Source organism: Babylonia areolata, chromosome 20 (assembly GCF_041734735.1).
Source record: "Babylonia areolata isolate BAREFJ2019XMU chromosome 20, ASM4173473v1, whole genome shotgun sequence".
Taxonomy (NCBI): Eukaryota; Metazoa; Mollusca; class Gastropoda; order Neogastropoda; family Buccinidae; genus Babylonia; species Babylonia areolata.
The window spans coordinates 52,365,241-52,392,847 of record NC_134895.1 but is presented as its reverse complement, the minus strand read 5'-3'; the positions used below and the strand labels follow the sequence as shown (position 1 = coordinate 52,392,847).

Here is a 27,607-nt window from a genome sequence, read left to right as displayed (position 1 = left end):
CTTGCTTGTCTCCCTTACCGTGCTGACCGTGCTGTGACACTTCTTGTTTGTCTCCCTTACCGTGCTGTGACACTTCTTGTTTGTCTCCCTTACCGTGTGTGACACTTCTTGCTTCGTCTTTCTTGGCTCTGATAGTCAGCAAACCGATCCAGTCACCGCCGGTCTTGAGAAAAAAAAAAAAAAAAAAAAAAGTTGGAGACCTATTTCTAGGCACACTTTCTCGTATATTTCGAACCTTTATTACATCAGACTTTACACACATCAGCTCTTCTTTTTTTTCCTGACACCTTGCTCACTGTCTCATCGGTTCTTCGTCAGTTTTGAACCAAGTGCTTCAATGTCCACCGCTGGTCCCCTCGCCTCCTGTTGAAATGTATTTCACACACACTCTTGCTCTCAACCCTTGTTCTTTCAAAACTGACGTGGAGAACTGTACACACTGCTCGCCACAGCTTCAGACTATCAGAGAAGAGAGAGAGTCTTACGTGTTCAATCGTAGAACTCAATTGAATTCTACTTCAAATTAGGGGGTTCTTCGGGTAAAAACTGTCCAGTCCAAGATGTTTTCGCCGTCAACACATGCTATAAAACGTCCTATCAGTCAGTGCCGCGGCACGTTCATTTGAAAGATGATCGCTTCGCAAACAACAGCGACCAGAAAAGGATGGAAACGAGTTGGTGTCAATGCAGCGGATCAGACTGGACCTCATATACTAGCTTTTGAGTTTTGCTCACTCTCGTCATTATGTACGTGTTCTTTTCCCCCTTGATATTTTCTCTTTTTTAAAATTTTTTTTTATCATCTTTTTTTCTTTTTCTTTTTTTAAAACATCTTTTTTTTCTTTTCTTTTTTTTTTACATCTTTTTTTACCTTTTTTTTTTTTAAACAAGAGACATGCATGCACAGGTTAATGAAACGCGCGTGCGCGCTCTTGTGTGTGTGTGTGTGTGTGTGTGTGATTGGCGATGTCACAGCCTCTCTCTCTGTCTCTCTCTTTCTCTGTGTGTGTGTGTATGTGTGTGCGCGCGCGCGCGTCGCCGGCCAGCGCGCACCCGCCGACACAGCTCTCAGCTCGGCTCAGTGTGCCTGTCTATCTGTCTCAGTCTCTCTCTGACAGATTCTCTCTCACTCTCTCTGATTCTTTCTTGTGTCGTATGCTAGTGTGTTAGTGTGTGTGTGAGTGTGTTTCAAGACCTGACAAAGCGCGTTGGGTTTCGTTGCTGGTCACAATCAGGCGTCAGTGTTTAAAATCTGTGGTGTAGCGTATATGGATTTGTCTGAACGCTGTGACCGCCTCCTTGAGTAACTGAACTGAACTCTGTGTGTGTGTGTGTGTGTGTGTGTGTGTCTGTGTGTGTGTGTGTGTGTGAGAGAGAGAGAGAGAGAGAGAGAGAGAGAGAGTAGTTGGCCGGTGAAGTGCTAGTGTTAATGCAAGTGTGTGTGTGTGTGTGTGTGTGTGTGTGTGTGTGTGTGTGTGTGTGTGTGTGTGTGAGTTCTGACGTTCGGTGGTCCATCTAGGCCTATTTATCAATCCATGCATTCATTCGCAGACATGCTCGTTCAGTTCGTGAGCACACACACATACTCGGCTCACGGTCTCTCCCATGCAGTCTCTCTCTCTCTCTTTTCTCTCTCTCTCCGAGTTCATGTACGTGCGCGAACGCGCGCGCGCGCGCGAACACACACACACACACGCACGCATTCGCACACTCAGTCACTCTCTGTCTCTGTCTCCGTCTCTCTGTACACTCTAGTCAGTCTCACAAACGCGCACACGGCGGCCCACCCACTTTCACGCACACACGAACGCGGCACCGGGCTGACACACGCACGCGCAAATTATCACTGACTGCTTCGACGCGGTAAAGTTGAACATTGTGGATGATTTTAATTGATTTAATTTCCCGTTGTCTGCATTGGTTATTCTATTTCTTTTTATTGTTCAGTTTCACTGACCGCACAACACACACGTACACCGCCGGGGCCGCGGCACACACACACACACACACACACACACACACTGACACACACACATGCACGCACACACACACACAAACACACAGGTTAGCTACTTCTCTTTTGAAGTCCATAAAGTAACTAGCTGTAATAGTTAAATATTCAACTGACTATGATTCAAATTCCCCCCTCCTTCTACTGTAGGGCCTACTTAACTAGTTTCCCCCGATTCACCATTCACCCCTCCCCCATATCACTTAATGTAGAAAGACGTTAAACTTTAGACTACTACGACTTTCATGCGCAGAGCATACTTCGTTCAACTGAAACTTACAAAGGATAGCACAAAAAAAGCTTTGCTTTTCATACACTCGATTCGTTACCATGTGAAATGGACCAACAACACTCGACGTCAATGTTTCTTTGTTCCCTTCACACTTTTTACACAACTGGCGCGGGCGAATCGAATTCCGGGCATGTCTGAACATGTTCCAAAGACAAAAGTGATTTCACGATTTTCCTTTTCGATATATTTTAGACGTTGTGCAGTCAGTTAGCTTTCGGGCAATATATGTAACAGTGATTTTGTTTCTTACCTGCGTTTTTTTATGTCTCGACCATGAACGAAAAGTGAAATGTGATTGTTTAACTTCCGGTGTTTTGAATCAAAATGGTGGTGGACAACTTCGGTCATCAAATCGACTTCATTGTCCCGACCTCTCCAAAATATATGCTGAACATATTATGATTTATCATATTTTAGGATTTTGAGCGCACCCATTCGAGTGATTCAGCGATTTAACAAGAGCAGAACATAGCCACTTGAATTCCCAGTGTCCATGAGCAGAAGTAACGTGTTGTGGATGTCACCAACATCACAACGTGCAGCAGAATCTGATGTGATAAATTTGATAAGTCTGTACTCCTATTGTGTCAGTCTCAGTCTCACTCACTGCTTGAGACCAATCAACAGACATACTTGTCTTGGGAACTGTACGTTGTATTTGCGATTGTGGACATAGGCACAGACAATAGGAACAATCGGCAGCACAGAGGGTCTGATTAAATTGTGACAAAATAAAACACATGATGGATGAACTTTACGCAAAACGCCTGCCTGTCGTTGTAAAATGCCAGGACAAGGAAGACAGGTGAGACTGTTTGCTGTGCATCACAATGCCATCATTGCATAACATGCTTATTGAATTATTAATCATACATTCACATGATATTGATACTAATGATAGTGATACACAGTAATTCTTTGAGTTTCAAGCATGACCATTCATTGAATTAAACATCACAACTTGTTTTTTAAAAAAAAGGAAAGTAGAATATGTAAGAAAACCATTTCAGTCGAAGATTGAAATATGTGCCCTTTCAATTGAAGATGTGACCATTGTGTCAGTTTCATGGTCAGCAGTGGCTGGTGAGGCTAATCCAGGCCTGGAAGGCTTGCCCATATATGTGGGACACACATATGGGTGGGTTCCACAGTGGAAATGGAGTTGGTTTGAGCCTTGCTTGAGTATCTTCTGTGCCTCTGCAGTAAGTCTGTCCTCTGCTGCATAGGCTCCGGTCGTGTGCTTGCTTTGCCAAGTTGTATGGTCAAGTGCATGCTGACTCCCAACAGCTGATGTTGATGTCGAAGTCTTTGGGAGACACTTTGAGGCAGTAATAAAAGTGTTTCTTCTGTCCTCTAACTGCGTCTTGCATATGTTTCCCCCAGACATAGCCCACCACACAGCAGCTGATTTGGCAGTTGACTATTGGACATTCTGATGACATGTCCTGCCCATCTGGCTTGGTTTTTCTTTTGAAGAGTGTGGACATTGGGGATGTGATCATGTCGGCTCGTTCCAGGATGAGTTTGTCGGAGACTTGGTCCTGCCACCTGATAAAGAGGGTCTGTGGAGAATGAGAAAACGGAGCAGTGAACAAACGTCTCCTGCAAGACATGAGCACACTCACATTGTAAAACCAAACATCCCACTTAGTCTCCTCCCTATTCCCTACACACACACACACACACACACACACACACTTCAGGCATTCAACCCTGATTAGAAGACACTGGTAACAACCCACTTGCTGAGCAGCACCATTGCATCATATCACAGAAATGAGAAATACAAACCATGAAGTCACAAGATCGATTAAAAAAAAAAAAAAAAAAAATCTTATGAAATATATTTCTAGTTTCTAGTACCAGAATACTATATGATGTAACAATATCAGAAGCAACATCAAGCATCTTATTTCCAGCATGCTGGGGGAGGATAAAGAGATATTTGAGTATTCTAGGTCTCCCAAACAGAGTTTCTAATTTTATTCATTGTATGTAATAAATATCTAAATAAATCATGCACTAAGACAGATTAGTATTATAGTGGAATAATTTGCTACTAATAGATAAAATACCATAGTACTACAGTTTCAGTACTGGTGTTACAAAGTTAGAAAGTCTACAAGTACAAGAGTTACTCCCCCTTTGGCCTTTCACAAAGTAAACAAAGACAGATAAGATTTACAGTATCACAACAAAAGATAAACAGTGAACCACATGTGGAATATCAGTTGTGCCATATACCATATGAACTTAGTCTGTATTTCTGTAGGTAATTTTGAAAGTTAGCACTTTTGTTTCAATGGCGCATGGTGTGGCCTAAAAAAAATATACTATTCCTATCCCTCCTTTTTACATCATCTACACTCCACTTGTATGTCATGTTGTTGTTTTTTGTTTTGTTTTTAATTAATGACACTACAAAGTCTCCAGTCCACACATCCATAGCCATGGAGAATGTTTACAAAATATAAAAAAAAAAAAAAAAAAAACTTACGATAATATCAATTTAAGAAAGTTCAGCATTGACTATGTGCATTTAGTTGTCCAAATTTCAATGTGAACTGTTGAAGTATAAAGTTTTATAACCAGTAAAAGTAAACATATATAGTGGAATGTCCTTTGTATAATGGGAGAACAACAGTCTTCATACTTACAAAATTAACAAAGTTAATAATGGTGCAATACACACACAGTTTTTTTTTTCTTCTTCTTCTTTTTCTTCTTCTTTTTTGTTGTTGTTATTGTTGTCATCTACAGCAGTAATGTAACAAATTCCTTTATAGTTTATATAATGTTAAAATACACTCTGTTTCAATTTTCAGGAAAACATCTGTTCACCTTAAAATGGAACTGCAGACTGTAACAAATCCACTGACCAAGAAGGTAAGTTGTACACCACAGTTTTGATATTGCAGGTTAACTTGGTAAACAGGTTAACTTGGTAAAACTTATTGTGAAAAATTCTTTTTTGTTCTTTCTTCTGTTTTTTTTTGGTTTTGTTTTGTTTTTTCTTCCCCCAGTAATCCCACATTTTCTCTGTGCATTCTTCAGTTACAGAGACAGAAAATTATTGTGCACCAAATTGAGGAAATGGCTTCTTTTTTTTCTTTTTTTTTCTTCTTTTTTTTTTTTTTAATAATAATAATAATAATATACAGGTCTATCATTTTAAGATGGAATGAATTGAATTTTGAAATGATACTTTATGGTGTAGTTTATCAATTCTAGTTTGTATCATTTTTAGATGGAATGGACTGAAATATAACTTTATGTATTCTAATTTCTAAGTGCATTTTTCATGAACAGGCCGATTGTGGATGGGATCATTATCAAATGTGGTATTGAATTTGATGTGCAGACCTGTGCATGTTGTAGCACTTTCATTTAACATCTTTTCACATGTAATAGTGGAGGATATATGTGGGCATGTTTGTGAGCATGTGTGTGTGTGACATTATTAGGAAATTTATCTCATAGAACTTTCTGATTTGTTCATTGATTGATATTATATGACTGATTAACTGTCATGTGTAGTGTGTTGTTTTGACAAATAAATGAAACAATGAATAGCAAAATATGAAAGAATAGTGTTTTGCCATATGATGCGAGTAGGATTTTATTTTGTTTATATGGCATGCACCAGAACTTTGTGACTGCTAGCAGTAAAAACATGTTCTGTTACTCGCAACTTGTGTTTAGGGAGATGAGCATTTGATTTTGTTTGCAAACTAGAATATGGATTTTGCTCATATAGTTTACTTAGCCTGACTTGTGTTTATTCACAGATACATGGTGCTGCATTAAACTTGCTATGTGAAGTTAGATTTTCTGACAATATTTGCAGGAACTGCTGGTTCGGTTGACAGATGACAAAGACTTGTTCTTTCTGTACACTCTGTGTTTGGGAGAAGAGGACTTCCAAAGGTAAGGAGGACTGTGGATGAGGTGTGAGTTGGGGGGTGTGGGGGGTGGAGTGTGATTTTGTGTAATGTATTTCTGATTACATTAAAAAAAAAAAAAGCTGAAGAAAAAAGCCTCTAGATACTTTTACTTACAATATAAAACATAACCAGTAAGGCTTTGGTGGTTCTGCCTTTCTTATTGTTATCATAATAAATTGATGATACTGATTGTAAATGTGACTGAATGCCTTTTCTTAGCTTGTTTTCAAGTGGCATTCGTGACATTAGTACTTTGATGAATTTGTTTACATAACACAGTTAGGTGTTATTTTTGGAGTGGAATATAATAAAAAAAAATAAGGCAATATATCAATGCATTTTTTGCACCCTTTGCTCGGAACTGATAAAGCAGTATGTATACCAGGGCAAGCCTCCCCACCTAATTGTGATACCATTCAAAGAATTTCTCTAACTAGTGTTTCTGATTTATGGGAAAATCCTGCCTTCACTCAAATTTTGCTCCAAGTTTACAAATACGAGAGTAGAATAAGGTGTGCAACAGTAGGTCTTTTTCATAGATAAATTGAATCAGTGCTGCTTGTGAATCGGTCTATAATGTGCATACGTACCCTTCTGCCTAGATCAGCAAAGTGGTGTTGAGTATTGATCACAGTGGATGTGTGCTGTTTCACCCTTTCTTTCAACTTGACAGTTTAAGAGGAAAATCAAATTGAGTCTCTAGTCATTTGGATGAGACGATAAGCCAAGGTCCTCTTTGTGGCACATGCTTTGTTCACTGAAAAAGAACCCATGTCAACATAAGTGTAGTCATCTGGCAAAATTCTGCAGAAGAAATCCACTCTGATGGGTACACAGATATGATTATATGCATTCACTCAAGGCCTTGCGAGAGTGTTGGTTGTGCTACTGGTCAGGCATCTGCCTAGCAGATGTGAATGAACGAATGATATGGATATTTGTATAGCACCTATCCTCGGTCTTGGACTAAGCTCTAAGCACTTTATAAACTTGGGGTCATTTGCACGACTGGCTTCCTGCGTGGGTAGAGCCGAATGACCGCTGCCAATGGTCGCTCATCATTCTTTCCTATGTCATTCAATCTGATTTAAGGCATGCACATATACTCAGACAGACAAGTAACGTTTTTCATGTATGATAGTTTTGTTCATTTACCCTGCCATATAGGCAGCCATACTCCGTTTTCAGGGGTGTGCATGCTGGGTGTTTTCTTGTTTCCATAATCCACCGAATGCTGACATGGATTTCAGGATCTTTGATGTGGGTATTTGATCTTCTGCATGTGTATACACACAAAGGAGATTCAGGCACTAGTAGGTCTGCACATATGTTGACCTGGTGGGAGATCAAAAAAGTCTCCACCCTTTACCCACCAGGGGCTGTTACTGAGATTCAAATCCAGGACCCTCAGATTGAAAGTCTAACACTTTAACCACTCAGCTGTAGTAAAAAGATGTGGCGTAGCATATCTTGTCTGAGCGCAGTAACGTCTCCTTGGGAAACTGAAAACTGTGTGTGCTGTTTCAGCCTGAAGGTGCAGCAGGGTCTGCTGGTGGACTTTGCCTCCTTCCCCCAGAAGTTCATGGACCTGCTCAACATGTGTCTGCAGGAGGAGCACCGCGACACGCCCAAGTCAGCACTCAGGCTTTTCTTTGTTTGTGTTGTTTCATTTTGTACCGCGACACGCCCAAGTCAGCACTCTGGCTTTTGTTTGTTTCATTTTGTACCGTGACAGGCCCAAGTCAGCATTCTGGTTTTTCTTTGTTTCTTTGTTTGTTTCATTTTGTACCGTGACACACCCAAGTCAGCACTCTGGCTTTTCTTTGTTTCTTTGTGTTGTTTCATTTTGTACCGCGACACGCCCAAGTCAGCACTCTGGCTTTTGTTTGTTTCTTTGTTTGTTTCATTTTGTACCGTGACACGCCCAAGTCAGCACTCTGGCTTTTCTTTGTTTGTTTGTGTTGTTTCATTTTGTACCGTGACACACCCAAGTCAGCACTCTGGCTTTTCTTTGTTTCTTTGTGTTGTTTCATTTTGTACCGCGACACGCCCAAGTCGGCACTCTGGCTTTTGTTTGTTTCTTTGTTTGTTTCATTTTGTACCGTGACAGGGCCAAGTCAGCATTCTGGTTTTTCTTTGTTTCTTTGTTTGTGTTTCATTTTGTACCGTGACACACCCAAGTCAGCACTCTGGCTTTTCTTTGTTTGTTTGTGTTGTTTCATTTTGTACCGTGACACGCCCAAGTCAGCATTCTGGTTTTTCTTTGTTTCTTTGTTTGTTTCATTTTGTACCGTGACACACCCAAGTCAGCACTCTGGCTTTTCTTTGTTTATTTGTGTTGTTTCATTTTGTACCGTGACACGCCCAAGTCAGCACTCTGGCTTTTGTTTGTTTCTTTGTTTGTTTCATTTTGTACCGTGACAGGCCCAAGTCAGCATTCTGGTTTTTCTTTGTTTCTTTGTTTGTGTTTCATTTTGTACTGTGACACGCCCAAGTCAGCACTCTGGCTTTTCTTTGTTTGTTTGTGTTGTTTCATTTTGTACCGTGACACGCCCAAGTCAGCACTCTGGCTTTTGTTTGTTTCATTTTGTACCGTGACAGGCCCAAGTCAGTACTCTGGTTTTTCTTTGTTTCTTTGTGTTGTTTCATTTTGTACCATGACTGGCTGTTCTTTGTTTGTGTTGTTTCATTTTGTACCGTGACACGCCCAAGTCAGTTCTCTGGCTTTTCTTTGTTTCTTTGTTTGTTTGTGTTGTTTCATTTTGTACCGTGACAGGGCCAAGTCAGTACTCTGGCTTTTCTTGTTTCTTTGTTTGTGTTGTTTCATTTTGTACCGTGACACGCCCAAGTCAGCACTCTGGCTTTTCTTTGTTTCTTTGTTTGTTTGTGTTGTTTCATTTTGTACCGTGACACGCCCAAGTCAGTACTCTGGCTTTTCTTGTTTCTTTGTTTGTTTGTGTTGTTTCATTTTGTACCGCGACACCCCCAAATCAGTACTCTGGCTTTTCTTCTTTCTTTGTTTGTTTGTGTTGTTTCATTTTGTACCGTGACAGGCCCAAGTCAGCATTCTGGTTTTTCTTTGTTTCTTTGTTTGTTTCATTTTGTACCGTGACAGGCCCAAGTCAGCACTCTGGCTTTTGTTTGTTTCTTTGTTTGTTTCATTTTGTACCGTGACAGGCCCAAGTCAGCATTCTGGTTTTTCTTTGTTTCTTTGTTTGTGTTTCATTTTGTACCGTGACACACCCAAGTCAGCACTCTGGCTTTTCTTTGTTTGTTTGTGTTGTTTCATTTTGTACCGTGACACGCCCAAGTCAGCACTCTGGCTTTTGTTTGTTTCTTTGTTTGTTTCATTTTGTACCGTGACAGGCCCAAGTCAGCATTCTGGTTTTTCTTTGTTTCTTTGTTTGTGTTGTTTCATTTTGTACCATGACTGGCTGTTCTTTGTTTGTGTTGTTTCATTTTGTACCGTGACACGCCCAAGTCAGTACTCTGGCTTTTCTTGTTTCTTTGTTTGTGTTGTTTCATTTTGTACCGTGACACGCCCAAGTCAGCACTCTGGCTTTTCTTTGTTTCTTTGTTTGTTTCATTTTGTACCGTGACGGGCCCAAGTCAGCTTTCTGGTGTTTCTTTGTTTCTTTGTTTGTGTTGTTTCATTTTGTACCGCGACACGCCCAAGTCAGTACTCTGGCTTTTCTTTGTTTGTTTGTGTTGTTTCATTTTGTACCGTGACACGCCCAAGTCAGCACTCTGGCTTTTCTTTGTTTGTGTTGTTTCATTTTGTACCGTGACACGCCCAAGTCAGCACTCTGGTTTTTCTTTGTTTCTTTGTTTGTTTCATTTTGTACCGTGACACGCCCAAGTCAGTTCTCTGGCTTTTCTTTGTTTCTTTGTTTGTGTTGTTTCATTTTGTACCGCGACACGCCCAAGTCAGTACTCTGGCTTTTCTTTGTTTGTGTTGTTTCATTTTGTACCGTGACACGCCCAAGTCAGCACTCTGGTTTTTCTTTGTTTCTTTGTTTGTTTCATTTTGTACCGTGACACGCCCAAGTCAGCACTCTGGTTTTTCTTTGTTTCTTTGTGTTGTTTCATTTTGTATCACGACTGGCTGTTCTTTGTTTGTGTTGTTTCATTTTGTACCGTGACATGCCCAAGTCATCACTGGCTTTTCTTTGTTTCTTTGTGTTGTTTCATTTTGTACCGCGACACGCCCAAGTCAGCACTCTGGCTTTTGTTTGTTTGTTTCTTTCTTTGTTTCATTTTGTACTGTGACACGCCCAAGTCAGCACTCTGGTTTTTCTTTGTTTCTTTGTTTTTGTGTTGTTTGATTTTGTACCACAACTGGCTGTTCTTTGTTTCTTTGTGTTGTTTCATTTTGTACCGTGACACGCCCAAGTCAGCACTCTGGCTTTTCTTTGTTTGTTTGTGTTGTTTCATTTTGTACCGTGACACGCCCAAGTCAGTACTCTGGCTTTTCTTTGTTTTTGTTGTTTCATTTTGTTTTGTGAAGTTTCGTAATGGTTGTTACAGATAGCAATTTTTTTTTAAAGAGAATTTGTAAGAGATGGCTTATGTTTTGTTTTTTGTTGTTTTTTATCGCCTTGCCTTTTGTCCTTAAAAAATTACCCAGATTTGTGATAGTTTTTGATTTTGTGTCTGATTTGTTAGTATTGTTACTGAAACAAAACATGCATCATTTATGCCAGTGATAAAGCGCAGCAGCAAAAAGTTCTACCTGAATTTTCCATTTTTTTGTTTTTAGTAAGATTATAATGGGGTGGGGGAAAAAAACCTCAGTCCTGAAAGGATTTTTTTTTGGCTAAAATCACTTTTGATCATTCATGCTAAGTCAGTTAGTGTGCATAAGATAAGCCAGCATTCAGAATACTGTGCATTTCCAGTTTCAGGGCTTCTGATGTGATCATTTTCAAGTTTTGGCCCTCGGTGATTTTAAAGCTGTTTGAAAAGTTTCTTTTTTTTTTTAATGATTAAAAACCTGTATGAACCCTGTATACATGTTTGTAGACAGACAGGCAAGCAGGCAGGCAGTCAGACAGACAGAGATAGACAGATAGATAGATAGAAGAAAGATAGATAGATGGAGGCTTTTCTTTGTGTATGTGTGGTTAGTTGGGGATAAAAGTTGGTTTGGAAGAATATGGAAGGTAGGGGCGAAGGTAATATAAACCTTGAAATTATTGATTCATCCCTGTGCTCTTACTCAGTGTAATGTGGACAGCCCTGGCTGCTGCAAGGAAAGACAGGGAGGGGAACTGGGCTTCGTCTTTGCTCACTCCTTGTCGGCGTTTTCTTCGACTCAGGACTCTTTGTTGTCTGTACATACTACATGTCTGCATCACAACATGCATCACCATCCTCATGTACACTGCATAAAAAAAACAACAACAACATTCATTGAAACAGAGGCTTGCATCTTGTATACAATCTTTATCTATCGGGGTACACTGGTCCATTTGGATATTCAGCAAGGTATATTGTATATTATGTATATATTATATATGTGTGTATGATGTATGTATATTGTGTACACAATGTACTAAGTAAATTTCTGAATCGTTTGGATCTTCGCCTTTCCAGCAAAATTATGTAACCCTTGATCAGTCAAAACCCAGTGTATGTTGAACATTTGGAGACAATTATGGCGATGTGTCAGAAGCAGAGATTAGAATATAACAGACTTACCTGTCAGTGAAGGTTGAACAACAAACAGCAAAAGAAAGAAAGAAAATTGTGTGTTTGCACAGACTTAGAGCTTGTGATAACACATAAATATGCGTTCCTGATGCTTTGAAGATGGAAAGGATGCACTGCTTGTTCACTGAACGGGGCCTGGGACATTCTAAAATGAACACATTGATAGAGTGAAGACCCTGTATGGGAGCTTCTAAAATCTTCTGCTGTAATTAAGTGTTGTCTCCCTCCACCACTTCTTGGCCCAGAAACCTAGAAGCTAATGACAGTGCTGTATGTCTGCTTGCTTTTTTCAGGTATTGACATAAGCTTACAGTTGGGCTGACAGCAGAGAGAGAGCTTAATGATCAATGGTTTCTCCTCTGCAGTTTGCAGTTCAGTCTTTTGTGAAGAACTATGACTCTTCAACCAGGAGACAAGCTGGCACTGGCTCTTAGTGCTGCAGCATTGGGGGTTAGTTGGCTTTTGGGAACCATCCCAACACCGATTGTCCTAAAGCCCTCTTAGGTGAGAGAGTTGGAATGCAACCTGGGCAAGACACTCCCCACAGTGATCAAATTCTAGCCCAGATATCCAGGACACCACTTGCCTGCCTGTCTGCCATTTTGTGTAGTAGTGCTGATTGATCAGAATGTGTAGCATTTGACTCGAGAGAGACCCTCTGAAGGTTGTCTGGGATCCCCAAGAATTATGGTAAAAGAGTTCCTGGAACCTCCAAGTTTATCAGTAGCCCTGAGATTTATTTGTTGTGAAGCTGAAACCAAGGCAGACTCTGCCATATAATTTAATGAGAATGGCTTATTTTGTAGGACCCACAGTCATGAACAACAATACATGGAAAACAGACTGATTCAAGTTAGGAGTGCTTGACTATTTTCTATCCCCTTTCTTTCAGGTTTGTACTTCACTTCACCATGAACAGTTTTGGGAGTGGGGAGAGGTCAATGGCCTTGCTGAACGTTGTGGAGACCAACCCTTTCAAGCATCTGATCCACCTATCCCTCAAGTTTGCTCCAGGTTCAGATTCAGACATCAAGAAATATCTGGCTGACTGTCTTAAGCAGTTGAAGGTATGTGCATGCGTGTGTGTGTGTGTGTGTGTGTGTGTGTGTGTGTGTGTGTGTGTGTGTGTGTGTGTGCTTCTGATTTGAAGGGCCTGAAATAAATAAATTTTCAGATGTGAAACTTCCAGTTAACAGAACTGAAACATAAGCAGCAGAAAGAGCATGCTTTTCACAAACAGCTGATTATGTCTGTGAACAAAGAGTTATGTGTCAGTAGTAAAGTAGGGTCAAGTAAATTTATGGTTATGCTAAGGTCAGTATGTGTGTATAATCAATGATCATCAGCTGATGTGAAATTGCAAGTGAGATACACAGATGTGATGGTGTTCAGTTTGCTTGTTTGTTTGTTTGGGTTTTTTTTTTAACTGAAGTGCTATTGTATTTTTTTGAGAAGTTGTATATAAACAGGTGTTTTCATGTTTCAGCATATTTGGAATAATCAAGAACATTTCTGTGCTTTAATTAAAATAATAGTGTTAGTTTTCTCAACAGTTAGTGACTGTTTTGGAACAGCCGTCTCACTGACTGGTTTATGTCAGCTCCATCTGTACACTGTACACATCTTTTTACTGTTTTTTTCTTCTGTTTTGTCACTTGATGTCATTTGCATTATACTTTCATAGACTAATACATGGTCAACTTTTCTAAGCGTTATTTTTCATTTTACACCACTACATCTGCATTGGTTCCAGTGACAGAATTGGTTAGACGTTGGACTTCTGATCCGGGTATTCAGCAATGATCAGAACTCGAGGCCCTGTTTCAGCATGGGGTTGTGTCCTTGGGGAAAGGCACTTAACTCTGGTTTTCCTTACTCTACCCAGGTGTGAATGGGTTCCTGACCTTGGATTGGGAAAGTTAAGTTGGTGGGAGAGGAAGGGCCCCGCCTTCTCTGTGCTAAACCCTGGACACAGTGGAATTTGAATTCACTGCTCTGATGGCTGTAAAAGTCTATGGGGTCTTTGATTTTTAAAAAGAAAAAAAAAATCTGCTTACATGGTTGTGTGATTGTCATTTTCATTCAAGCGATATATTTCATGTTACACTAAATTATCAATTTATGTGTGTCTGCATGGTTGTGTGATTGTCACTGTCATTATATTGACTGATTTGTTTATCAAGCGATACATTTCATGTTAAACTTCATAACCTGTGCTGACATGGTTGAGCGATCCTTTCAGGACACCAACAGTCTACTGCAGCAGAAGCTGGAGCACACCAGTGCAGACCTTTCCCAGCGACTACGTGAAAGAGAGGAGGTAAACAGTGTGTTGCCCTGGGCTTCCTCTGTCTGTGTCAGCAGTGTTAGGAGCGTTTGAACACAGTTATTCTTTTTTTTTGTCTTTTTTTTTTTTTTTTTGCGACGATTGTTCCTTGGAAGTTAGTATTCATATTGTAATGATTGTTCAGTTGAAGTCCTAGTTATTCCTGGTGATGATCGTTGGACGTTAGTTATTATTATGGTTATGTCTGTTTGTTTGAAGTTTAGCTTATTTGTGAATATGATTCTAGTCTTTGCATCATTGTAATGTGTGCTTATCATGATAAGTGTGTGTGTGATTACTAATCAGCACATTATTACTCAACTACCATCAGCAGTGTCGAAAACTGTTTGGTGGGTAAGGGAGTGGGGAGTTTTGTTGGGAAGTTGTTCAATGGTGCTTCCATGCAATTATCTGACATGTCATGTCATCCTTCTCATTATGTTGGATATTGTGTAACATGTCATGTCAGCTTTGTCATGGTGTTTGGTGTGTAATTGGTGTGTCATGTAACGAGGTGCTGTGGCAGAATTGGTTAAGTGTGGGACTTCTGATCCAGTGTTTACCAGTGATCAGAGTTCAAGGCCCAGGTTTAGCATGGTGTTGTGTCCTTGGGGATGGCACTTTACTCTGATTTCCCTCACTCCATCCAGGTGTGGAAGGGTACCTGACTTTGGAAAACAGCAGAGAAACAGAGGATTTGGCCCAGCCTTCCTATGCCGAGCCTTAGAATCAGTGGATATTAATTCACTGTCCCGATGGCTGTTCCGATGGCTGCAGGACCTTTAACCTTACCATGTGATGTCAGTTTCAGTTTCTCAAGGAGGCGTCACTGCGTTCAGACAAATCCATAAACGCTACACCACATCTGCTGAGCAGATGCCTGACCAGCAGCATAGCCCAACGCTTGAGTGCATGCTTATATATTTGTGTACTGTCAGAGTGGATTTCTTTCTTCAGAATTTTGCCAGAGGATAACACTCTCATTACCATGGGTTCTTTTTCGGTGCGCTGAGCGCATGCTGCATGCACACGGGCCACGGTTTATCGTCTCATCTGAATGACTTGACACTCAGTTCCATTTTCCAGTCAAACTTGGGAGAAAGGGCGAGAGCGGGATTTGAACCCACACCCTCACGGTCTCTGTATTGGCATTCTGCCCCCTTCATCCTTGTCCTCCTTGTGATGTCGGCCATGTCATGGTGTTTGTTTGCTGCAGGCTCTGTCCTCGAAGACGATGGAGCTGGAGTCGCTCAAGTCGGAGTGGACGGCCCGGATATCGGAGACCAAAGCCCGGCACAAGGAAGAGCTGACAGCAGAGAGGGAGAAAGCTCTTCAGGTGAGCCGTGCACTCTTGTGAACAGGAGCTGGAGACAGAGAGAAGTGATAGTGTTGTGTAACATCACAAAATAACTACGTTTTGTGTGTGTGTGTGTGTGTGTGTTTTTAAAGAAGAAGGAAGAGGTGGGTGGGCAAGAAAGGATGGCTGGCCATTTAAAAAAGATGTTTTTTTTTTTTTTTAAATACCATTCTATCTTATCATCTAGATTTCTTGCTTCTTTTCACTTCCTCACACACACCCTGCTTTTCTTCTTTTTCTCCTTTATTTTTGTTTGTTTTCTTGGTATCGTAGAGCACTATCTGGTTTGGGAATATAGGGGCAAAGTCATCATCCAGATTTTGACACGTGGTGGTGGGCAAGACATTTGAGCAACACTCTGAAAGACACGTCTGTGACTTGGATGACACTTTCCTCTGTGACCTAGTCAAAAATATTGGTCGCCCATTGGATGAGTGGAGATAGCATTTCCACTGGTCTGCCAGAAGGTTTAGTTGTCCTGGACGATTGGACTGACGGGTAGTTGGAGCCCTGGAGAAGTGCTGTTTGTTACAAATGATTTCTCTGTGTTAAATTTGGGCTGATGTCTTCGGGGAGAGTTAATTGCTACTGTGTATACTCTTTTCTTCTTTTCTTTTTTTTCTTTTTTTTTTTTTTACTGTCTGAAATGATTTTTTTTTTTAATAATCAATGGATTTTTGCTGCATAATTTCGCCAGGGACAACCCTTTACTCGCCATTGGTTCTTTTACATGTCCTAATGTCCAAATGACTAGCACCCACAACACCACTCAAGGTCTTGTGGAGGGGAAGAATATTCTGGCAAGTGCGGGATTCTATCCCACACTCTTAGATTCTCTGGCTTCCTGGGCGGGTGCATTATGACTAGGCAACCACTCCACATGGAAATGGAAAGCTTTGTGATTTGATTTGATTTGATACGGATACTTATATAGCGCCTATCTTCAGTCTGAGACAAAGCTCTAAGCACTTTAGTTTGCAAACTCAGGGTCATTTGCACAACAGGCTGTCTACCTAGATAGAGCCAACTGATGGCTGCCATTGGGCGCTCATCATTTGTTTCCTGCATCATTTAATCACATTTCAGGCATGCACACATACACACCGAGACAGACAGGTAAAATTTTATGTGTATGATCGTTTTGATTTTATATACACCACCATGAAGGCAGCCATACTCCGTTTTCTGGGGGGTGCATGCTGGGTATGTTGTTTCCATAACACATCGAACGCTGACCCGGATTACAGGATTTTTAACGTGCGCATTTGATCTTCTGCGTACATATACACACGAAAGGGGGTTCAGGCACTAGCAAGGTCAGCGCATATGTTGACTTGCAAGATTGTGAAAAAATCTCCACCCTTTACACCAGGTGTCATTACCGAGATTCAAACCCGGGACCCTCAGATTGAAAGTCCCTACGCTTTAACCACTCTGCTATAGCGTCCATGTGTTCGGTCTTTGTTCCAGACTCAGGGCTCCTTCCAGCAGCGACAGGAGCGTGACCGGCGAGAACTGGAGCAGGCACACACTAAGATTGTCAAACAGATGGAGGGACGCCTGTTTGAGCTGGAGGCTGCCAACAAGGTGACCCGCATACCTGCATGTACAAGTTTACATAATATTGATAATAATAATAATAATATGATAATAATGATTATGGTGATAATAATGATAAGTAGGTCCGATACTTGTGCAGAGAGAAATCAAAGCGCTTGCACACCACACGGGTGTTCAGTGCTGGCACTTTAGTTGGCCCTGCGAAAGTTCGTGAACCCAGGAAGTAGGGCATGGATATAAATAAACGCGGCTGACAAACAGGCCGTGCCAGCGGCACTCGCTGTACGCTTGTTCGGCGGTAAATCTGCTTTGTTTCTTCCGCGCATCATCTCCTCGGATGGATCGGAAATAACGACTAAAGAAGTGGTTTTCTAAAAAGAACACAAAATAAGCTTTCCATTGACTCCAAACACAATATGTTTTCTTACATAGCGGTTGTTGCGGCAACGGTTGAAACATAAATGAAGAAAGAGAAGAGAAGGATAAGCAGAAACATGATCGCAAAAATCGTTAAGTTTAAATCCCTCTCTAAGAAAACAGGCGTTTAGCACAATAACATCGAAAATACACACAGAACATATAGCATGCCTGCATGCAGATTAGCTTACCTTTTGAGTAGTGCGATTTTTCTTGGCAGCACAACAAACGTTTAAATGAACACACTGTAGCATGGTGAGAGTGAGCAGCAGGGGGATGGAGAGCGGGGTGAGTGTCTGTCGGCTTATGGCACTGCCGTGCCCTTCATTCCACGAGAAAGACGAAGATTTCTAAGGTAAAAAAAAAAAAAAATGAAACGATGATGTTGATAAAATAATGAAATTGTGTAAATCAAATCAAACTGCACTCCAATAATACAACCAGGAATAGCAATAATTCAACTTTCTGTAATCGCTGCAGGAAATGTGTGGATGCTGTGAAAAGGTGGGAAAAGTGGGGCGGGGGCCGCGGGGCCGAGTGAAACAAAGAAGGCAGTGTCCCAGTTTGGCGCGCGGGGCCAGAAATACCGCGGCGAATGTGCCGGTCAGTACAGAGTGCGGTGGGAAAGTCTGGCATTAAAACATTTTTGACCCAAGACGCTAGACACTGCTCGGCCAACTAAAGAGCCGGATTTTGTGCTCGGCTGAGCAGCCGTGACCAGTCATTCACGCACATGCATAACTTTTTTTAATTTGCTGAGACGAAAAACAACGCTTTTGAATTCATACGTGTAAATAGAAAGCTGGAGAAACTGGGGACCAGGAAGAAGCAGGGGAAGGAGGGGCTTCTTTTTGTTTGTTCCTTGTTTTTTTTGTTTGTTTGTTGTTGTTTTTTTGTTGCTTTTTTTACTATTAAGTCTTAATAATAATGATGGTATTTATATAGCACTAAATCTTGTGCAGAGACAAATCAAAGCGCTTTCGCACCAGTCAGTCACACGCATGCATAACTCTAAAACTGTAGAAACTGGTGGTGTGTGTCCATCGAGATCGATGATGACCATCGTTGTCATCCAGCTGGGGGATGGGGGGAGGGTGGTGGTGGGGTGGGGGGGAGGATGCTCATGAATCTATCTGTGAATGCGCAGATGGCTGAATAGTCCAATCTGCGCACGAAATGTTCGCTGACAGTTGGGGCAGACAAAGACAGGCATACCATTGTCAGGGAGCTTGTTTGCCCGTGACTTTCTGGCCTGTCTCTTCTGAACAGCTGCAGCAGTCCTGTTGGCCTCGCACAACTTGGCGCCTCTGTGCACAGCAGCACGCCATTTGTCACGGTCCACTGCAGATTCCTCCCAGGAGTCAGGGTTGATATCAAACGCTTTCAGAGAGACTTTCAGAGTATCTCTGAAGCGCTTCTTCTGACCTCCGTGTGATCTCTTCCCTTGTTGCAGCTCGCCATAGAAGAGCCTTTTGGGCAGCCGATGGTCTGGCATGCGTGCCACGTGTCCAGCCCAGCGAAGCTGGGACTGCATCAGGATGGTGAAGATGCTGGGAAGGATGGCTTTTGCGAGCACCTCTGTGTCTGGGGTCTTGTCTTGCCACTTGATGTTCAGTAGCTTCCTGAGGCATGTTGTGTGGAAGTGGTTCAGCTTCTTGGCATGTCGTTGGTACACTGTCCAAGTTTCGCAGGCGTACAGTAGTGTGGGGAGAACTACTGCTCTGTAGACCTTTAGCTTGGTCTCAAGACTAATGCCTCTTCTGTTCCAGACATTTGCACTGAGTCTACCAAAAGTTGCGCTTGCTCTTGCAATCCTGACGTTCACTTCATCGTCAATGGTCGCATTTCGTGACAGTGTGCTGCCAAGGTATGTGAACCGCTCCACCGCACTGAGTCTCTGACCGTTGACTGTGATGTTGGGCTCAACGTAGGGTTTCCCTGGGGCTGGCTGATGGAGAACTTCAGTTTTCCTCGTGCTGATGGTAAGGCCGAAGTTTCTGCTGGCAGTGGCAAACTTGTCAACGCTGAGTTGCATGTCAGCTTCAGATCCAGCGTTGAGGGCACAATCATCAGCAAACAAAAAGTCTCTGATGATGTCTGTCATGACCTTCGTTTTTGCTTGAAGCCTTCTGAGGTTAAACAACTTACCCTCTGTTCGGTACTTTAGGCCGATTCCAACATCGCCATCTCTGAAGGCATCAGTAAGCATTGCAGAGAACATGAGGCTGAACAGCGTTGGAGCCAGGACGCAGCCTTGCTTGACACCATTTGTGACAGCAAAAGGAGCAGATGTTTCGCCTTTGTCCTGGACTCGAGCCTGCATGCCTTCATGGAATTGGCTGACCAAGGAAATAAATTTCCGAGGGCATCCGTACTTGGCCATGATCTTCCACAGTCCCTCTCTACTCACGGTGTCGAAGGCCTTAGTGAGGTCGACATAGGTGGAGAACAGATCAGCATTTTGCTCCTGACATTTCTCTTGCAGCTGCCTTGCAGCAAACACCATGTCGGTGGTTCCGCGCTCTTTCCGGAATCCACATTGGCTCTCAGGCAAATGACCTTGGTCAAGGTGTGCTGTGAGGCGGTTTAGTAGGATCCTGGCAAGTATCTTGCCTGCGATGGAGAGCAAGGAAATGCCCCGATGGTTATCACAGGCTTGCCGGTTCCCCTTTCGCTTGTACAAGTGAATGATATATGCATCTTTGAAATCCTGGGGGATCGTCTCTTCTTTCCACATGAGTGAGTACAGCTGATGGAGCTTCTCAGTCAGCACAGTGCCTCCATCCTTGTAGACCTCTGCTGGTATGGAGTCTGAGCCATGTGCTTTGCCACTGGATAGCAGACGAATTGCTTTCTGGGTCTCAAGAGGTGTTGGCGGATCGTCCAGTGCTTCGTTGATGGGGACTTGCGGGAGACGGTCTATGGCTTCATCATTTATGGAGGAAGGGCGATTTAAAACACTGTTGAAGTGCTCAGCCCATCGTTCGAGAATTTTCTCCTTCTCGGTGATCAAGGTATTCCCATCTGCACTGAGGAGGGGGGATGATCCTGAGGATGTGGGGCCGTAGACTTCTTTTAAGGCATCATAGAACCTCTTCATATCGTGCCTGTCAGCATATCCCTGGATCTCATCAGCTTTGTCACTCAGCCACTTATCCTGCATCTGGCGTAACTTTTGCTGAACAGTCCTGCGGATGGCATCGTACACATCCTTTTTTGATGTGGACTTTGGGTTGCTCAGGTAGGCTTGATGCAGACGGCGTTTCTCATCCAGAAGCTGCTTGATTTCATCACAGTTTTCATCAAACCAGTCTTTGTGCTTTCTGGTCATGGGTCCCAGGGTCTCTGAAGCTGTACTATAGATCAGCTCACGCAGGGTCCTCCAGTCAGACTCCACATTCTGGTTGTCCAGAGAGGCGGATTCCAGACGATCTTCCAGCAGCTCCACAAAGGACTGTTTGATGGTGATGTTTTTCAGCTTAGCGATGTTGAGCCGTTTTGGAGCCTTCTGGCCTTGGGGGCGTCTCTTGGGCTGGATTCGAATATTCAGCTTCGAGACTACAAGGCGATGGTCTGTCCAACACTCGGCGCCGCACATGGTCTTTGTTACACGTACATCTTGCCTATCCCTTTTCCTGACGATGACATAATCGATGAGATGCCAATGCTTTGAGCGAGGGATCATCCATGACGTCCTGTTACGGGTAGGGAGGCAGAAAACTGTGTTGGTTATCAGCAGTTCGTGCTCTGCACAGGTCTGAAGCAAAAGCAATCCATTTGGGTTGCAGTGGCCCACACCGTGCTTTCCAATCACTCCATCCCAGGAGATGTAGTCAGAGCCAACTCTAGCATTGAAGTCCCCAAGAATGATGAGCTTGTCTGCTTTAGGGATAGCAGCAATGACAGAGTGAAGGTCCTCGTAGAACTTCGCCTTCACTTCATCCGGGTTGGTCATGGTTGGGGCGTAGGCACTGACAATGGTGAGGTGCTTCTGGCCAGATGCCAGTGGGAGTTTCATGGTCATAAGCCTATCGTTGACTCCCTTTGGGATTCCAGCTAGCTTGCTGACAAGTGCTGTTTTTACTGCAAAACCAACGCCAGCCTCACGTCGCTCTTCGCTTCCTCGTCCACTCCAGAAGAAGGTGTAACCAGATCCCCGTTCACAGAGCTCGCCTTCACCTGCAAGCCGAGTCTCACTCAAGGCTGCGATGTCAATGTTGTATCTGGCGAGTTCGGATGCAACTAGTGCCGTTCTCCTTTGGGGTCTGTCCGTGTTATCTCTGTCCAGGAGAGTCCTTATGTTCCAAGCACCAATGGTGAGAGGAACGATCCTTGTTTTTTTCTTTTCTTTCTTGTTGTTTCGACCGCTGATGTAGGGTCCCCGCCAGCCGCGGTATGCTGGCCAGGGTGGTATGGAGCAGGCAATTTTTAGGGCACCTTTTCTAGCCCCTTCCTCATGCCAGGGAGGTGAGCAGTGCATTCCTAAAGAGGGCTGCTCAGACGCTCAGACGGCTGCCGAGCTCCATCGCTGCTCCTGTCGACGAAGAACGACCTTTGGCCTGAGCCGCCTGCGTGCAGGTCTGCGACTGCGACTGCCAGTGTACCCACACCTGTCGTTTTGTCGCTCGCCTGTCGCCACAGGACTTGGGGGTGATGAAATGATGAAGGATGAAAGGTCATTTTGGATGACTGATGACTTGCGCGATGAGTTTGTTTAAAGTGAAGAGGAGTTGCGCAACGTCAACCTCACTCTCTCGTCCGGGTCCACCAATTTCCAGTGGCAAGACTAAGTCGAGACGACTGGAGGATGAGCACGGATGCAGTGGATGACCAAGATATCCTTTCGGTGTCTCATCTTGCTCTCTGCACTCCACAGTGCGTTGCTGTAACCGCTTTCCTCTCCGTTGAACCGATAGGTTTCTTTCGCAGATTCTGCCGGATCCAGACTTCGCATGCATGGGTAGACACACCCCGGGGGCCAGCTGCGTGTGGCATGCACACAGCACAGTGGAGCTAGATGGCCGTCGGTGGCTCTCCTGAGCCAACGCCCTTTTATGGATCTCCATAAGGGTGTCTAGCCACCCGCCTCACCAGTCCCGGAAGGGAGCGGTGGGAGTGCCGGTTTAGTCGCCGGCAGCCCGACCCTGAACAGGTTGTACTGGATTACAGGTTACCAGTAGCAGATCTAATGACCTGACCTGTAGAAACTAAAGACAAGGAAGAGGCAGGCAAGGGAGGCTATTTTGGGAAGAGGTGGGTTTTAAGGCCAGACTTGAAAGAGCTGAGTGTGGAGACTTGACGAAGCGAAAGAGGAAGTTCATTCCAATTGCAAGGTCCAGAGACAGAGAAAGAATGGCGGCCAACAGTCGAGTGTTTGAATCTGGGTATGTGTAAACAGAGTGGATCCGAAGCCGATCGTAGTGAGCGAGATGGAGTGTAGAGGTGAAGGCAGCCGCAGAGATAGGAAGGGGCAGTTTTGTGAATACATCTATAACATAGAGTGCTGATCTTGTACTTTATTCGGTGTGAGACAGGGAGCCAGTGGAGATGTTGCAAAAGAGGAGTGATGTGCTGAGGTCTTTACACATTGAAACCTATCAGGTCTATTAGAGACACGTATTGAGGTTAATAAGGTTAAAGATCCCATCGCTGTCAACAGGGTCTAGTGCCTTCGATCCCGTAACAGGGATTCCCTTACCTTTGTGTGGTGCCTTCGGTCGTATAACGGGGATTTTCTTACCTTTGTTTGCTATTTTGATCCAATAATGAGGATTCCCGTACCTTTGTTTTGTTACTTTGATCCTGTAACAAGGATTCCCTTACCTTTGTTAGATGCCATATATTCTGTTGCAGGGAATACCAATACGTATTGATTTTTATGTGTATCAGTTGATGTTGACATACATATGTACCAGTTTGTTTGTAAAGCGCTTTGTGAGGAGAAAAAGGTATTTCTGTATGTGTGTGAGTGTGTGTGCATGTGCACAAGCTTGTATATTTGCTTGCATATGTGTGTTTTTGTTTGTACAAAAATAGTTCCGTTAGACTGCTATTGTTTAAAAAAAAAAAAAAAAACAGAAGAAGAAATATTTCCTTGTCCACGTTTAGGACATGTATATGCAACAGATTATGAAATATATTGAAACTGTTTCATGACTATTGCTTGTCTCTGTTTTTATTGATTCGGGCATTTTACAGCTTTTCTTGGCGTTCTGCTGTGTTGTAATTACAGGAGCTGACAGACAAAAAATACAAGTCAGAGTCTTTGATTCGTGAACTCAAGTCGAAACTCTCCGTTCTGGAAGACGAAACCTCACACGCCAAACAAGACATTGCCTCGCTGAGAAAGCACAACACTTCACTGGATTCAGAGTCACATGAGAAAGAGAAGGTGAGTCTGTTTTCTTTTACCAGTTCCCTTGCTTTTTCTGGAATCTGTCTGTGTTGTTTCAGTAGTTAAAGGGTTAATCCCTTGACTGCTGAACCTTGGTAAAATGCGATCTGTGCATCATGCCTTTGAGGTGCATTTAGTGCTGCTTGTGTGTGTTTATTTTGTGGTGTAATTGTTTTTATTGAGCAAAAGTAATATGATCCCCAGAGGAAAAAGTCCAGATAAAGAATGGCAACTGATAACGTGACCTTTCAGTTCAGTCTTGTCTCAGCTCATCCCAGCATGTAAAAACGGCTTCAGCGAACGAGGCGAAAGAAACCTTCGTGGTTCAAATGGCTGGGACGGTGTGTGCAGCAGAGCACTGTGGAGTGCTCACAGCATGACTCAGCACAGAACATGTGACTGCCATCCACTGCAGCCTGCGAAGTCTTCAGATGTGACAATTCTCTGTGCGTCTTATTTCTGGCTTCTGTGGATGAGAGAGTGGGTTTGATGTCATATACTGTACCATGTCAAACTGATGCAAACTAGGCCTATCGGTTTGCTCTGCTTGGCCAAATTTCGCACGGCTAACAGTGAAAAGACGCCCTTTGTTGCCTGGTCCGCTCTTAGCCAATCAAACGCCTCTAAAAGCTATAAGCGCTGAATCATTCCTTTGGCCAAGGCTCTCCACGCCATCTTGTCAGGTTTTCGCTCTGTCTCGTTTTACGCTTTTTTTGGCTATTAAGTGTGTTCATTTGGCCTTATTTTGCTGCATGCGGCTTGTCTGTATATTTTTCTTACATTCTGTGTACTCGTTTCGACTTGGCCCCCCAAGTCGACCCTGTCTTTCCTTTCTCTGTTGGGGATTGAATTTTCGCTGGATGAGAGTGGGATTGCCTCTGTGCAACAGCTCTACTGCTTTGAAGGCTCTCCCACTCAGGTTTCTCTGTGCAACAGCTCTACTGCTTTGAAGGCTCTCCCACCCAGGTTTCTCTGTGCAACAGCTCTACTGCTTTGAAGGCTCTCCCACCCAGGTTTCTCTGTGCAACAGCTCTACTGCTTTGAAGGCTCTCCCACCCAGGTTTCTCTGTGCAGTCTATCTGAAGCAAGGTTCGTAGGGTCCTTTCAAGTCCTTTTAAGTCCTTAGGAATTGGATTTTGGTCAAAAGGCCTTTTAAGTGCTTTGATTCAGCAAGTTGGTCCTTTTAAATCATCAGGAGGTCCTTTTAATTTTTGAAAGGTACTGTTAAGTCCTGTTTTATGAAGAGAAAGAGACTTGAGAACGAAACTGAAACACCTTCGACACCAAAACCGCAAGTTGCAAAGCGCGTTGAAAGATGCCGAGGCGATCGTCTGAAACTCAGTACTTACTGTAGGAGGATACAGCCTATAGGCCTAGGCCCTAACAGTAGTGCGCTTTCTGCTCGGTGGCAGACGCGAAGCGTGGTACAGTGGCTGTGAGTCACGCCTACTGCTGCTGCTTTGCTTAGGCCTAGCCTACAGTGACGTGAATTGCAAAGACTAAATACGACAGTCAAATGGGATTAGCTGTTCTTCCGTTTATGAGAGGTAAGTGTCTGCTGTTCTGCATGTCAATTAGATTGGTCCTTTTAAACTGATTTGAGGTCCTTATAAAGTCCTTTAAAGGTCCTTTTTTGGCTTCATGCCCACCACCTGGGAACCCTGTGAAGGCATGTATGGGTTGCACAGTCTTGTTGACTCACTTGTGTAAACAAAGTGAGTCTATGTTTTAACCCGGTGTTCGGTTGTCTGTGTGTCCGTGGTAAACTTTAACATTGACATTTTCTCTGCAACTGCTTTGTCAGTTGACACCAAATTTGGCATAAAAATAGGAAAAATTCAGTTCTTTCCAGTCATCTTGTTTAAAACAATATTGCGCTTCTGGGATGGGCACAAAAAAATAAAGAATGAAGCCTAATTATGTGCAAACTGCATTTACTGTTATATTTATATTTTTTGTATTCTCTAAACTTGGCACTTCGATCTGATATTCTGACCCAACAGCTAGAGCAGTCATTATTATCATTTTCTGTTCAAACAGGAACTTCTTTTGCTAAGCATGGAAGTTTTATTTATTTTGCAAACGTTTTGGTGCAGATAGTAAAAAAGGGAAATTACTCTGTAATGCTAGTGGAGTTAATTTGCTTTAAACTGATCTTTCTCATCTTAAACATTACATTTTGAAACAAGAGAGGCAAGGCCTTCAAGACTCACTTGTGATGCACTTTTTTAAAAAAATCCAAGCTTTTTATGTATTGAGTATCATTTCAAAATGTAATGTTTAAGATGAGAAAGATCAGTTTAAAGCAAACTAAGTTCCTAGCAGAGTAATTTCCCTTGTCCTACACTCTACACCAAAACATTTGCAATAAATAAAACTTCCATGCTTAGCAAAAGAAGTTCCTGTTTGAACAAAAAATGATAATAATGACAGATCTTTTGTTGGTTCGAATATCAGATCAAAGTGCCAAGTTTAGAGAATACAAAAAATATAAATATAACAGTAAATGCATTATACTCAATACATAAATAGCTTGGATTTTTAAAAAATTGTATCACAAGTGAGTTTAGAAGGTCTTGCCTTTCTTGTTTTTTTTTTTTTAATTGAAACTGAGGGACTATATCTCAACATGATGACCGCACTTTACGGACAAGCAAACCCTTCAATAGCATCAGTGGATTAAGAGTCCCATACTCTTTTATGGCCATTGCGGTTCGTATCCACTGTGTCTAGGGGGCCCAGTCCTCTCCTCCTTTGGTGATGCAGCAGGTGTGGTGGTTGTAGCAGGTGATGGAGCAGATGTTGTGGTAGTTGTAGCAGGTGATGGAACAGGTCTGGTGGTTGTAGCAGGTGATGGAGCAGGCATGATGGTTGTAGCAGGTGATGGAACAGGTGTGGTGGTTGTAGCAGGTGTGGTGGTTGTAGGAAGTGTGATTGAACAGGTGTGGTGGTTGTAGCAGGTGTGAATGAACAGGTGTGGTGGATGTAGCAAGTGTGATTGAACAGGTGTGGTGGTTGTAGCAAGTGTGATTGAACAGGTGTGGTGGTTGTGCAGGTGATGGAACAGGTGTGGTGGTTGTAGCAGGTGTGATTGAACAGGCATGGTAGTTGTAGCAGGTGATGGAGCAGGCGTGGTGGTTGTAGCAGGTGATTGAACAGGTGTGGTGGTTGTAGCAAGTGTGATTGAACAGGTGTGGTGGTTGTAGCAAGTGTGATTGAACAGGTGTGGTGGTTGTAGCAAGTGTGATTGAACAGGTGTGGTGGTTGTAGCAAGTGTGATTGAACAGGTGTGGTGGTTGTAGCAAGTGTGATTGAACAGGTGTGGTGGTTGTAGCAAGTGTGATTGAACAGGTGTGATGGTTGTAGCAGGTGATGGAGCAGGCATGGTGGTTTGAGCAGTTGATGGAACAGGTGTGATGGTTGTAGCAGGTGATGGAGCAGGCAGAGATGTCAACTGTTACGATTTAGCCGTATTTTGCTATGCTCAGTTGCAGTTTGTTCAACATTATGCCAACGTCAAAATTGTTCCAACGAGTTCATTTTCCACCTCATAGCGTGGTCACATGCTCACCTGTCATAACATTACCCAGACAC

The 27,607-nt window shown here is 43.0% G+C and overlaps 1 protein-coding gene across 1 annotated transcript in view; it reads left to right on the top strand.

Annotated features, from left to right (window-relative positions):
• The first annotated feature begins 2,123 nt into the window (after positions 1–2,123).
• LOC143294714 (spindle assembly abnormal protein 6 homolog) overlaps positions 2,124–27,607 on the top strand; it is a 45,298-nt gene continuing 19,814 nt past the window's right edge. Inside the window, exons 1-9 of the mRNA XM_076606131.1 lie at positions 2,124–3,108; positions 5,129–5,189; positions 6,151–6,230; positions 7,775–7,879; positions 12,852–13,026; positions 14,202–14,279; positions 15,502–15,621; positions 17,113–17,229; positions 23,852–24,010. Of these exons, the coding sequence (XP_076462246.1) occupies positions 3,044–3,108; positions 5,129–5,189; positions 6,151–6,230; positions 7,775–7,879; positions 12,852–13,026; positions 14,202–14,279; positions 15,502–15,621; positions 17,113–17,229; positions 23,852–24,010 (960 nt within the window). The 5' untranslated portion in view covers positions 2,124–3,043. The remainder of the gene's footprint in view (positions 3,109–5,128; positions 5,190–6,150; positions 6,231–7,774; positions 7,880–12,851; positions 13,027–14,201; positions 14,280–15,501; positions 15,622–17,112; positions 17,230–23,851; positions 24,011–27,607) is intronic.